This window comes from Ranitomeya variabilis, chromosome 4 (genome assembly GCF_051348905.1).
Source record: "Ranitomeya variabilis isolate aRanVar5 chromosome 4, aRanVar5.hap1, whole genome shotgun sequence".
NCBI lineage: Eukaryota > Metazoa > Chordata > Amphibia > Anura > Dendrobatidae > Ranitomeya > Ranitomeya variabilis.
The window spans coordinates 739,251,031-739,264,608 of record NC_135235.1 but is presented as its reverse complement, the minus strand read 5'-3'; the positions used below and the strand labels follow the sequence as shown (position 1 = coordinate 739,264,608).

The window sequence follows — 13,578 nt, the reverse complement described above, 5'->3', positions numbered from 1 at the left end:
ACACCAGGCAGGGGCACACAGACAGACACCTTTAGTAGGCCGGAAAAGCCTATTGCATTTTTTAAAATGGTAATTTGGAGCAGAAGGTTGAAGCTCAGCTTTATTTAGTTGAGGACAACACCAGGCAGGGGCACACAGACAGACACCTTTAGTAGGCCGGAAAAGCCTATTGCATTTTTTAAAATGGTAATTTGGAGCAGAAGGTTGAAGCTCAGCTTTATTTAGTTGAGGACAACACCAGGCAGGGGCACACAGACAGACACCTTTAGTAGGCCGGAAAAGCCTATTGCATTTTTTAAAATGGTAATTTGGAGCAGAAGGTTGAAGCTCAGCTTTATTTAGTTGAGGACAACACCAGGCAGGGGCACACAGACAGACACCTTTAGTAGGCCGGAAAAGCCTATTGCATTTTTTAAAATGGTAATTTGGAGCAGAAGGTTGAAGCTCAGCTTTATTTAGTTGAGGGCAACACCAGGGAGAGGCAGAAGCCGTTAGTAGGCCCTAACCACCATTTTTTTTTTTTAAAACCACTTAATGAGAGCCGGAAGGTTGAAGCTCAGCTTTATTTAGTTGAGGACAACACCAGGCAGGGGCACACAGACAGACACCTTTAGTAGGCCGGAAAAGCCTATTGCATTTTTTAAAAATGGTAATTTGGAGCAGAAGGTTGAAGCTCAGCTTTATTTAGTTGAGGACAACACCAGGGAGGGGCAGAAGCCGTTAGTAGGCCCTAACCACCATTTTTTTTTTTTAAAACCACTTAATGAGAGCCGGAAGGTTGAAGCTCAGCTTTATTTAGTTGAGGACAACACCAGGCAGGGGCACACAGACAGACACCTTTAGTAGGCCGGAAAAGCCTATTGCATTTTTTAAAATGGTAATTTGGAGCAGAAGGTTGAAGCTCAGCTTTATTTAGTTGAGGACAACACCAGGCAGGGGCACACAGACAGACACCTTTAGTAGGCCGGAAAAGCCTATTGCATTTTTTAAAATGGTAATTTGGAGCAGAAGGTTGAAGCTCAGCTTTATTTAGTTGAGGGCAACACCAGGGAGGGGCAGAAGCCGTTAGTAGGCCCTAACCAAAGTTGAAGGCCAAATGCAGTTTAATTTCTGATACTATAGGCCGAAAGCCAGAAGGTGGAAGCTCCGATTTAGACAGTGGAGGACAATTTGAATTAGGGACTGCAGACAGACTTAGTAGGCTGTCCCCTGTGGACCATGCATCCACCACATTAACCCATTGCGCCGTAATGGACACGTAATCTTCCGTGGCCATGCCTACAGGTCCATGCGTCTGTTGTCAGGTGCACCTTTGTACTCACAGATTGCCAGAGTGCATGGACAATGCGGTCTTCTACATGCTGGTGGAGGGTTGGGATGGCTTTTCTCGCAAAAGAAGTGTCGACTGGTTAGCTTGTAGCGTGGTACAGCGTAGTCCATCATGGCCTTATTAATAGTAAATAAAATATATAACTAGGCTCTATGAACTTTTAAATAGGTTCCAGGGGTACACGGGCAGCATTGGTGTGGTCAGTGGAGGAGTATTGCAAGTAGGGGCTGCAGACAGGCTATCAAAGGCCTAAAATAACAAACAGTAGGCAGTCATGGCAGTTTTACATCGGTTACATGGATACACAGGCAGGCACTCCAGGCAGCATTGTGGTCAGTGGAGGAGTATTGCAAGTAGGGGCCGCAGACAGGCTATCAAAGGCCTAAAATAACAAACAGTAGGCAGTCATGGCAGTTTTACATCGGTTACATGGATACACAGGCAGGCCCTCCAGGCAGCATTGTGGTCAGTGGAGGAGTATTGCAAGTAGGGGCCGCAGACAGGCTATCAAAGGCCTAAAATAACAAACAGTAGGCAGTCATGGCAGTTTTACATCGGTTACATGGATACACAGGCAGGCACTCCAGGCAGCATTGTGGTCAGTGGAGGAGTATTGCAAGTAGGGGCCGCAGACAGGCTATCAAAGGCCTAAAATAACAAACAATAGGCTCATTGCAGTTTTACAGCGGTTACATGGATACACAGGCAGGCACTCCAGGCAGCATTGTGGTCAGTGGAGGAGTATTGCAAGTAGGGGCCGCAGACAGGCTATCAAAGGCCTAAAATAACAAACAGTAGGCAGTCATGGCAGTTTTACATCGGTTACATGGATACACAGGCAGGCACTCCAGGCAGCATTGTGGTCAGTGGAGGAGTATTGCAAGTAGGGGCCGCAGACAGGCTATCAAAGGCCTAAAATAACAAACAATAGGCTCATTGCAGTTTTACAGCGGTTACATGGATACACAGGCAGCTAGGTGGTGAGTGGAGGAGTATTTAAAGTAAGGACCGCAGACAGGCTATCAAAGGCCTAACATAACAAACAATAGGCTCATGGCAGTTTTACAGCGGTTACATGGATAGACGGGCAGGCAGCTTGGTGGTGAGTGGAGGAGTATTTAAAGTAGGGACCGCAGACAGGCTATCAAAGGCCTAACATAACAAACAATAGGCTCATGGCAGTTTTACAGCGGTTACATGGATACACGGGCAGGCAGCTTGGTGGTCAGTGGAGGAGTATTTAAAGTAGGGACCGCAGACAGGCTTCAAAGGCCTAACATAAAAAAATGGGCTGGCTGTAGGCACTTTATAATTGGTTCCAGGGGTACACGGGCAGCAGTGGTCTGGTCAGTGGAGGACTAGTGGAAGGAGGGACCGCAGACAGGCTTCAAAGGCCTAAAATAACAAACAATAGGCTCATGGCAGTTTTACAGCGGTTACATGGATACACGGGCAGCTTGGTGGTGAGTGGAGGAGTAGTGCAAGGAGTGTCTGTCCCAGTACTCCCAAAATATAAATAGATGTTAATGTCTCGCAAAACAACCAAAACAAAAAAAAAGGTGGCATACTTAGGTACAGGGGTGGGCTCATCTGCTGAGTTTCTGACATAGTATTTTGGCAGTAACTATTTAATGGTGCCAATATAGGACACAGACACAGACTACTTTAAGTTGCATCATAGATGTCTACAAATTTGTATTGTCAGTGCCAGACATTGAATGATGTCAGCGAATAGACTAAAGATTGGTGGAGCTGTGCGACATAATTTTGCATGTGGTAGAGCACATTTTGAGCTGGGGTAGGGGGGAACTCTCTAGAGGCCGGCGGGACCGCCCCAGGGCCCCTCATGTTACAACGGTGTGTCTGACGTTGGGTGCGCACCACCACCGCCAGAGACACTACATTGTACTATGAGGGACCCAGTAGCAATGCCGTCAACCAAAAGCGAGCACACCCACCTCTTCAGACAAACAGCAGTCTCACGGGTGCTTGCGCCAAGTCGCGATACCACGGCCCCGTGTGGGGAGTTTGGCCATTTAGGGAGGTGTAAACATGTCGTATGCTGTACAATCAGCTGCAGCAAATTAGACATTAGAAAAGTAATTCACAGGCAAGAGCCTTTCATAGGAAAGCTAGGTGTCGGCCGGGCAAGGTGGGGCAAAAGATTTCGAAATCCAGTTGTGGTTCATTTTAATGAATGTTAGATCGTCAACATTTTGGGTAGCCAGACGAGTCCTTTTTTCGGTTAATATTGAACCTGCAGCACTGAATACTCTTTCTGATAGGACACTTGCTGCCGGGCAAGCAAGCTCCTGCAATGCATATTCTGCCAATTCTGGCCAGGTGTCTAATTTGGAGGCCCAGTAATCAAATGGGAATGACGGTTGAGGGAGAACATCGATAAGGGATGAAAAATAGTTAGTAACCATACTGGACAAATGTTGTCTCCTGTCACTTTCAATTGATGCAGCAGTACCTGTCCTGTCTGCGGTCATAGCAAAATCACTCCACAACCTGGTCAGAAAACCCCTCTGTCCAACGCCACTTCTGATGTGTGCACCCCTAACACTCCTAGTCTGCTGCCCCCTGGAGCTCGTGTGAGAACGATCACGTGCGCTGTGTGCTGGGAATGCCTGAAGCAAACGGTCAACAAGAGTTGATTGTTTGGTTGCTAATATTAGTTCCAAGTTCTCATGTGGCATAATATTTTGCAATTTGCCTTTATAGCGTGGATCAAGGAGGCAGGCCAACCAGTAATCGTCATCGTTCATCATTTTCGTAATGCGTGTGTCCCTTTTTAGGATACGTAAGGCATAATCCGCCATGTGGGCCAAAGTTCCAGTTGTCAAATCTCCGGTTGTGATTGGTTGAGGGGCAGTTGCAGGCAAATCTACGTCACTTGTGTCCCTCAAAAAACCAGAACCCGGCCGTGACACGCAACCAATTTCCTGTGCCCCCGGGAAAGGTTCGGCATTAAAAATATACTCATCCCCATCATCCTCCTCGTCCTCCACCTCCTCTTCGCCCGCTACCTCGTCCTGTACACTGCCCTGACCAGACAATGGCTGACTGTCATCAAGGCTTTCCTCTTCCTCTGGTGCAGACGCCTGCTCCTTTATGTGCGTCAAACTTTGCATCAGCAGACGCATTAGGGGGATGCTCATGCTTATTACGGCGTTGTCTGCACTAACCAGCCGTGTGCATTCCTCAAAACACTGAAGGACTTGACACATGTCTTGTATCTTAGACCACTGCACACCTGACAACTCCATGTCTGCCATCCTACTGCCTGCCCGTGTATCCTCCCACAAATAAATAACAGCACGCCTCTGTTCGCACAGTCTCTGAAGCATGTGCAGTGTTGAGTTCCACCTTGTTGCAACGTCTATGATTAGGCGATGCTGGGGAAGGTTCAAAGACCGCTGATAGGTCTGCATACGGCTGGCGTGTACAGGCGAACGTCGGATATGTGAGCAAAGTGCACGCACTTTGAGGAGCAGGTCGGAGAACCCAGGATAAGTTTTCAATAAGCACTGCACCACCAGGTTTAAGGTGTGAGCCAGGCAAGGAATGTGTTTCAGTTGGGAAAGGGAGATGGCAGCCATGAAATTCCTTCCGTTATCACTCACTACGTTGCCTGCCTCAAGATCTACTGTGCCCAGCCACGACTGCGTTTCTTGTTGCAAGAACTCGGACAGAACTTCCGCGGTGTGTCTGTTGTCGCCCAAGCACTTCATAGCCAATACAGCCTGCTGACGCTTGGCAGTAGCTGGCCCATAATGGGACAACTGGTGTGCAACAGTGTCATCTGCCGATGGAGTGGTTGGCAGACTGCGTTCTGTGGAAGAGCTGTAGCTTCTGCAGGAGGACGAGGAGGAGGAGGGGGTGCGAACGCCTACAGCCAACTGTTTCCTAGACCGTGGGCTAGGCACAACTGTCCCTAAATTGATGTCGCCTGTGGACCCTGCATCCACCACATTCACCCAGTGTGCCGTGATGGACACATAACGTCCCTGGCCATGCCTACTGGTCCATGCATCTGTAGTCAGGTGCACCTTTGTACTCACAGATTGCCTGAGTGCATGGACGATGCACTGTTTAACATGCTGGTGCAGGGCTGGGATGGCTTTTCTGGAAAAAAAGTGTCGACTGGGTAGCTCGTATCGTGGTTCAGCGTACTCCATCAGGGCTTTGAAAGCTTCGCTTTCAACTAACCGGTAGGGCATCATCTCTAACGAGATTAGTCTAGCTATGTGGGCGTTAAAACACTGTGTACGCGGATGCGAGGATAAGTACTTCCTTTTTCTAACCAGAGTCTCATGTAGGGTGAGCTGGACTGGAGAGCTGGAGATCGTGGAACTTTCGGGTGTGCCGGTGTACATGGCAGACTGAGAGACGGTTGGAGACGGTATTGTTTCCGCCGGTGCCCTAGATGCAATATTTCCTCCTACAAAACTGGTGATTCCCTGACCCTGACTGCTTTTGGCTGGCAAAGAAACCTGCACAGATACTGCCGGTGGTGCGGAAAATGGTGGCCTTACAGTGACGGAAGGGATGTTGCGTTGCTGACTAGCTTCATTGGCCGAGGGTGCTACAACCTTGAGGGACGTTTGGTAGTTAGTCCAGGCTTGAAAATGCATGGTGGTTAAGTGTCTATGCATGCAACTAGTATTTAGACTTTTCAGATTCTGACCTCTGCTTAAGCTAGTTGAACATTTTTGACAGATGACTTTGCGCTGATCAGTTGGATGTTGTTTAAAAAAATGCCAGACTGCACTCTTCCTAGACTCGGATCCCTTTTCAGGGATTGCAGACTGAGCTTTAACCGGATGGCAACGCTGTGCTCCAACAGGTTTTGGCTTTGACACGCGTTTTGGGCCAGATACGGGCCCGGCAGATGGAACCTGTTGCGATGTTGATGCCTGCTGCGGCCCCTCCTCCACCTCCGCTTCTGAACTACTGCCGCCTGCACCCTGTTCCCCCAATGGCTGCCAATCGGGGTCAATAACTGGGTCATCTATTACCTCCTCTTCGAGCTCGTGTGCAACTTCGTCTGTGTCACTGTGTCGGTCGGTGGTATAGCGCTCGTGGCGGGGCAACATAGTCTCATCAGGGTCTGATTGTGGATCTGTACCCTGAGAGGGCAATGTGGTGGTCTGAGTCAAAGGAGCAGCATAGTACTCTGGCTGTGGCTGTGCATCAGTGCACTCCATGTCAGAATATACTTGTAATGGGCATGGCCTGTTAAATGTTTCACTTTCTAAGCCAGGGACGGTATGTGTAAAGAGCTCCATGGAGTGACCCGTTGTGTCGCCTGCTGCATCCTTCTCTCTTGTTGTAGTTTTTGCTGAGGAGGACAAGGAAGCGACTTGTCCCTGACCGTGAACATCCACAAGCGACGCGCTGCTTTTACATTTACCAGTTTCGGAAGAGGAGGCAAAAGAGCTAGAGGCTGAGTCTGCAATGTAAGCCAAAACTTGCTGTTGCTGCTCCGCCTTTAAAAGCGGTTTTCCTACTCCCAGAAAAGAGAGCGTTCGAGGCCTTGTGTAGCCTGACGACGAAACTGGCTCCACAGCTCCAGACTTAGGTGGAATATTTTTATCCCCACGACCACCTGATGCTCCACTACCACTACCATCATTACCAGCTGACAATGAACGCCCACGACGACCTCTTGCACCAGACTTCCTCATTGTTTTAAAATCTTAACCAAAGTAACTTTATTTGTTGCTGTCAAACAACTTACACGGTGAGCTATAACTTCAGTATGATTTCAATATCCCTTAACAGGTTGGTGAGACCACAAGGAAAATCAGGCACAATGTTACACACTCTGTTTTCTGTGGCACAAAATCACAGAGATGACACACACGCAGGACTGTCACTCAAGCACTAATGTCAATATTAATCTCCCACCTAATTTATTTATTTTTTTTTCTCAGGGAGACTTTAGAAACCAAATAATATTAAAGAAAAAAAAAAAAAAAAAAAGGCTTTCTATGGCCCACAATTAGAGAGAGAGAGGTGGCACACCCAGGAGTCAAGACTGGCGCACAAGCTGAAAGGGCAATATTACTCTCCCACTGTTTTTTTAAGTTTTTTTTTTTATTTCAGGGAGACTTTAGAAACCAAATAATATAAAAAAAAAAATAAAAAAAAAAATAGGCTTTCTATAGCCCACTGAATGAGAGAGAGAGGTGGCACACCCAGGAGTCAAGACTGGCACACAAGCTGAAAGGGCAATATTACTCTCCCACTGTTTTTTTATTTATTATTTTTTTTTTTCAGGGAGACTTTAGAAACCAAATAATAAGAAAAAAAATAAATAAATAAATAGGCTTTCTATAGCCCACTGAATGAGAGATAGCACACACAGCAGTGGCACACAAGCCCTGACTGAGGCCAATATTTTTCTCCCACTGATTGATGTAGTGTTTTTGTGTTGAGGTAGATTTTAGAACACAAATCAAGGAAAAAAAAAAAAATGCTTTCTATGGCCCACTGAATGAGAGAGAGGTGGCACACCCAGGAGTCAAGACTGGCACACAAGCTGAAAGGGCAATATTACTCTCCCACTGTTTTTTTATGTATTTTTGGTTTTTTAAGGGAGACTTTAGAAACCCAATAATATTTAAAAAAAAAAATAAATAGGCTTTCTATGGCCCACTGAATGAGAGGGAGAGAGGTGGCACACCCAGGAGTCAAGACTGGCACACAAGCTGAAAGGGCAATATTACTCTCCCACTGTTTTTTTATTTATTTTTTTTTTTTTTCAGGGAGACTTTAGAAACCAAATAATAAGAAAAAAAAATAAATAAATAAATAGGCTTTCTATAGCCCACTGAATGAGAGATAGCACACACAGCAGTGGCACACAAGCCCTGACTGAGGCCAATATTTTTCTCCCACTGATTGATGTAGTGTTTTTGTGTTGAGGTAGATTTTAGAACACAAATCAAGGAAAAAAAAAAAATGCTTTCTATGGCCCACTGAATGAGAGAGAGGTGGCACACCCAGGAGTCAAGACTGGCACACAAGCTGAAAGGGCAATATTACTCTCCCACTGTTTTTTTATTTATTTTTTTTTTTTTTCAGGGAGACTTTAGAAACCAAATAATAAGAAAAAAAATAAATAAATAAATAGGCTTTCTATAGCCCACTGAATGAGAGATAGCACACACAGCAGTGGCACACAAGCCCTGACTGAGGCCAATATTTTTCTCCCACTGATTGATGTAGTGTTTTTGTGTTGAGGTAGATTTTAGAACACAAATCAAGGAAAAAAAAAAAAATGCTTTCTATGGCCCACTGAATGAGAGAGAGGTGGCACACCCAGGAGTCAAGACTGGCACACAAGCTGAAAGGGCAATATTACTCTCCCACTGTTTTTTTATGTATTTTTTGTTTTTTAAGGGAGACTTTAGAAACCCAATAATATTTAAAAAAATAAATAAATAGGCTTTCTATGGCCCACTGAATGAGAGGGAGAGAGGTGGCACACCCAGGAGTCAAGACTGGCACACAAGCTGAAAGGGCAATATTACTCTCCCACTGTTTTTTTTATTTATTTTTTTTTTTTTTCAGGGAGACTTTAGAAACCAAATAATAAGAAAAAAAATAAATAAATAAATAGGCTTTCTATAGCCCACTGAATGAGAGATAGCACACACAGCAGTGGCACACAAGCCCTGACTGAGGCCAATATTTTTCTCCCACTGATTGATGTAGTGTTTTTGTGTTGAGGTAGATTTTAGAACACAAATCAAGGAAAAAAAAAAAAATGCTTTCTATGGCCCACTGAATGAGAGAGAGGTGGCACACCCAGGAGTCAAGACTGGCACACAAGCTGAAAGGGCAATATTACTCTCCCACTGTTTTTTTATGTATTTTTTGTTTTTTAAGGGAGACTTTAGAAACCCAATAATATTTTTTAAAAAAAATAAATAGGCTTTCTATGGCCCACTGAATGAGAGGGAGAGAGGTGGCACACCCAGGAGTCAAGCCTGGCACACAAGCTGAAAGGGCAATATTACTCTCCCACTGTTTTTTTATGTATTTTTTGTTTTTTAAGGGAGACTTTAGAAACCCAATAATATTTTTTTAAAAAAATAAATAGGCTTTCTATGGCCCACTGAATGAGAGGGAGAGAGGTGGCACACCCAGGAGTCAAGCCTGGCACACAAGCTGAAAGGGCAATATTACTCTCCCACTGTTTTTTTATGTATTTTTTGTTTTTTAAGGGAGACTTTAGAAACCCAATAATATTTTTTTAAAAAAATAAATAGGCTTTCTATGGCCCACTGAATGAGAGGGAGAGAGGTGGCACACCCAGGAGTCAAGACTGGCACACAAGCTGAAAGGGCAATATTACTCTCCCACTGTTTTTTTATGTTTTTTTTTTTTTTTTCAGGGAGACTTTAGAAACCAAATAATATTAAAAAAAAAAAAAAAAAAATAGGCTTTCTATAGCCCACTGAATGAGAGATAGCACACACAGCAGTGGCACACAAGCCCTGACTGAGGCCAATATTTTTCTCCCACTGATTGATGTAGTGTTTTTGTGTTGAGGTAGAATTTAGAACACAAATCACGGAAAAAATAAATAGGCTTTCTATGGCCCACTCAGTGAGAGATGGCACACACAGGGATGGCACTGTAGCAGAAATGCCAATCTTAATCTCCCACAAAAAAAACAAAAAAAAAACAGGGACTGTCCTACAATTACTATCTCCCTGCAGTAATCTAAGCCAGGTATGGCAGGCAGCAATAGGAGTGGACTGATGCACAAATTAAATAAAAAGTGTGGACAAACAAAAAAGATAGCTGTGCAGAAAGGAAGGAACAAGAGGATATGTGCTTTGAAAAAAGCAGTTGGTTTCCACAGTGGCGTACACACAGCAATACAGCTATCACGGAGCCTTCTAGGGCAGCCCAATGAGCTACAGCGCTGAGGGGAAAAAAAAAAAAAATAGCTTCCACAGTCCCTGCACACCGAAGGTGGTGTTGGACAGTGGAAATCGCTGCAGCACAAGCGGTTTGGTGGTTAGTGGACCCTGCCTAACGCTCTCCCTGCTTCTGACGAAGCGGCAGCAACCTGTCCCTAAGCTCAGATCAGCAGCAGTAAGATGGCGGTCGGCGGGAACGCCCCTTTATAGCCCCTGTGACGCCGCAGACAGCAAGCCAATCACTGCAATGCCCTTCTCTAAGATGGTGGGGACCAGGATCTATGTCATCACGCTGCCCACACTCTGCGTTCACCTTCATTGGCTGAGAAATGGCGCTTTTCGCGTCATTGAAACGCGACTTTGGCGCGAAAGTCGCGTACCGCATGGCCGACAAGCACAGGGGTCGGATCGGGTTTCATGAGACGCCGACTTAGCCAAAAGTCGGCGACTTTTGAAAATGATCGACCCGTTTCGCTCAACCCTACTCTTCACAATTAGGAAAAACTGGTGGCCTGGAGAGGAAGTTAGGCAGTTGCTGTCTGAGCTCCGCTCAGGTAGTTGGTCCCTGACAGGGGTGGAAGCCTGTCAGAGGCCTAGACAGAAGGTCACGGAGCTGAGCCTGCCCTAAGTGCGGCAGTTCCTAAGAACAGACACTAAGGATAATTGTATTGTAGAGAGGGTGAGAAAGAAGTCATAGCAAAGGAGTGGACACCAGAAGGAGTTCTGCCCTGCACAGGCTGCTTCCTTCTGAGGCGCAGGATCCCAGTAGCTGGAAGACCGAGGGAGCAACAGTCCTTTATACCTTGCTCCAGAGACCGGCAGGAGAGCTAATTTCACGTTACTGATCCGCCCCATACCCAGGAGGCAAGATGGCACCCATGAGAGGCCAGGGCATGATAGAGTCCCTGTAAAAAGCCTCAAGCCACCGGTCATATGGGTTACAGTTTCCTGGCGTCTTTTACACATGATATTTCAGGTAACGTAAAACACTGTACCAGAGATATCCACGTCCATGTTTCTGTGTGTGTGCGGCACACCTGAGGCAACCGTGTGCCGCCCATGTGCTGAATTATTCCCACATGGATGGCTATCAGGGATAAAAGCACTACAGTAAGTGCAGTTAGCGGCGGCAGGTGATGAAGACAAATCCCATTCTTCCCTGATGCCTCAGAAATCATGCACAGCAGGGGAGAATGATGACAGCATCTTCATCACCAGCCGCCAGGGAACAGCGCTTCCTCACCAGTGCAATGCGTGTCACACAGAGGACATCAATGTGTTTTGGGAATGTGCAAATGGTAAAACTCTGGCACGTCAGCATGTTTTGCCCACAGACGCACGGCCGCTGAAAACGCGCTGACATGTGCATAGATGAGTGGGTCTAAGTTTGCCAGTGTCTCCGGGACATGTGAAATCTTTCATCACACATACCGGACACACTGATGTGTGAAAAAGACCTAATAATGACATACAAATAAATAATTTGTTACTTACGGCAAGGTGATGAGCAGCCTTTCTTGAGCAGAGATGGCCTTCCTCATCAATGTGTCTTGCAGTGTCAGATGGGATGACAGTATGGTCAGCAGTCTGTCGGAAGCCGGAATGGAGAGACGGCAGAAGGATATACATTTTTCGCCATATCTGAAAATTTTAAAAGAAAACAAAAAAAGGTTAAATAACATATAACATTTTTTGAAAAAAACTTAAATTTGTCTTTACATGTACCTCCTCAAATCGTTGTAAAGGACATAAAAGTCGCCCTTCTATGTGCGTTGGGCTACACCCAGAGTCTTTTTTGCGCACGCCTTCTCTGCTGCTGCTGCCTCTAAATAAAATAAAAAAAAATATATATATATGTGTATATATATTTATATATATAGTTTAAACACAACACTGTAAAAAAAATTTTTAAGATGTCCGTAAAGCACAGGGGAATATGTTAGCGCTATATACAAAAAAAAAAAAAAAAATACAAGACATTCACTTTAGCTTACCTGCTGTCTATGATAATTCAGGATTTGTGGCTAAACCCCAGCATTACAATCCGGTGTGGCCTGCGGAGCTGTATCTGCAGCATGACATCTTGGCTACACTCTGCTGAGCGCTGTCACAGTGGAAAGTATGTCCGCTCATTGTGGTGTGTGTCTACCAAAATGGAGGATGGAAGAAGAAGGGGTTGGACAAGGAAATGACATCATTTTTTTATTTTCTTCTCACTTTGTTTTGTCAAGTTTCAAAGCTTTATTTTGGTATGAAAAATGCAGACAATCTACAGGGAAAACCGCATTAAAAACCGCATCAAAACCGCACAAAAACCGCAGAAAAACCACACCTGTGTTTTCTGCCAAGACTTACTGATTTAGTGCAGAAAAATCCGCAGGAAAATCTGCAACGTTTGCACATAGCCTTATGGAGCTTTGGGAGGGATGCAGTGGGAGCAATGGACACACATACAGTGCTGTAGGCCTTGCACTGATGTGGATATGCTGTGCCCTGCTTACCTAGCGCTGAAATCTCGGGATCCCCGAATTAGCCCTAAAAAGGACTGTTGGTTTCTGAGGAGTTGTGGACTGAACAGTTGCAGGCCTACACTAACTATTAAAAGGACGAATCTGACCCTATCTCAGCAGCAGCTCTCCCTACACTCGATAAGTCCGGAGCAGAATGCGGCGAGCAGGGCGGCGCCAGGTCACTTATATACCTGATGACGCTGTGCGGCCAGCCAATCACTGTAATACCACAACAAAGATGGCTGCGGCATTACAGTGCATGGCTGAAGAGCGCCAGAATTGCAGGGCGGAGACCCGAGCTCCCGCCAAATAATCCTGGAAATACTCTGTGCTCGCCGAGTACACGGAGCATAGTGATACTCGGGCGAGTACTGAGTAGTGGCGAGCATGTTAGCTCATCACTAGTCAGGGTCCCTTCCCCACGGGAACCCTCTGGGACCTGGTCTGGGTCCATCTCTGGTTCAGTCACCCCTGTGACTGAGGAAGGTCCAGAAGGCAGAACGTTATCTGCGTTCCGGGCACTCTGACTGTGGGTGACAGCAGCTACGTAGGCTGTCTCCCCAGGGATTTCCACAGACCCATCAGCCGGTGCTGTTATGGGCATTACCTCCCCATCCACCCCCAACATCCCAGGAACAGTGCTACATATGGGGAAGGTACCTTCCTCTGTGTCACTGGTCAGCTGCACGGCATCACCTTCCTCACCGTTCCCATGCATCTCCCCATTTCCCTGAACACCATCGCTTGCTCCTGTTAGGGGTTCCTCAGCCATCCCACCCCGCAGAGTGACGTG

The 13,578-nt window shown here is 46.1% G+C and overlaps 2 protein-coding genes across 5 annotated transcripts in view; one reads left to right on the top strand and one right to left on the bottom strand.

The window, feature by feature from the left end:
• The window catches only part of LOC143767994 (uncharacterized), a 688,384-nt gene that overhangs the window by 302,489 nt on the left and 372,317 nt on the right, over positions 1-13,578 (top strand). The gene's annotated exons all lie outside the window — the stretch shown is intronic.
• The window catches only part of LOC143767998 (uncharacterized), a 152,845-nt gene that overhangs the window by 116,186 nt on the left and 23,081 nt on the right, over positions 1-13,578 (bottom strand). The window contains exons 1-3 of one of the 3 annotated variants that reach the window (XM_077256611.1): positions 12,270-12,576; positions 12,001-12,100; positions 11,770-11,916 (exon numbers count right to left, since the gene is read on the bottom strand). The exons of 1 other annotated variant lie outside the window; for it this stretch is intronic. In XM_077256611.1, coding sequence (XP_077112726.1) covers positions 11,770-11,904 — 135 coding nt within the window. In that variant the 5' untranslated portion in view covers positions 11,905-11,916; positions 12,001-12,100; positions 12,270-12,576. Of the gene's footprint in view, positions 1-11,769; positions 11,917-12,000; positions 12,101-12,269; positions 12,577-13,578 lie in introns of those variants that run through there. One more of the 3 variants, XM_077256612.1, reaches the window with a different exon arrangement.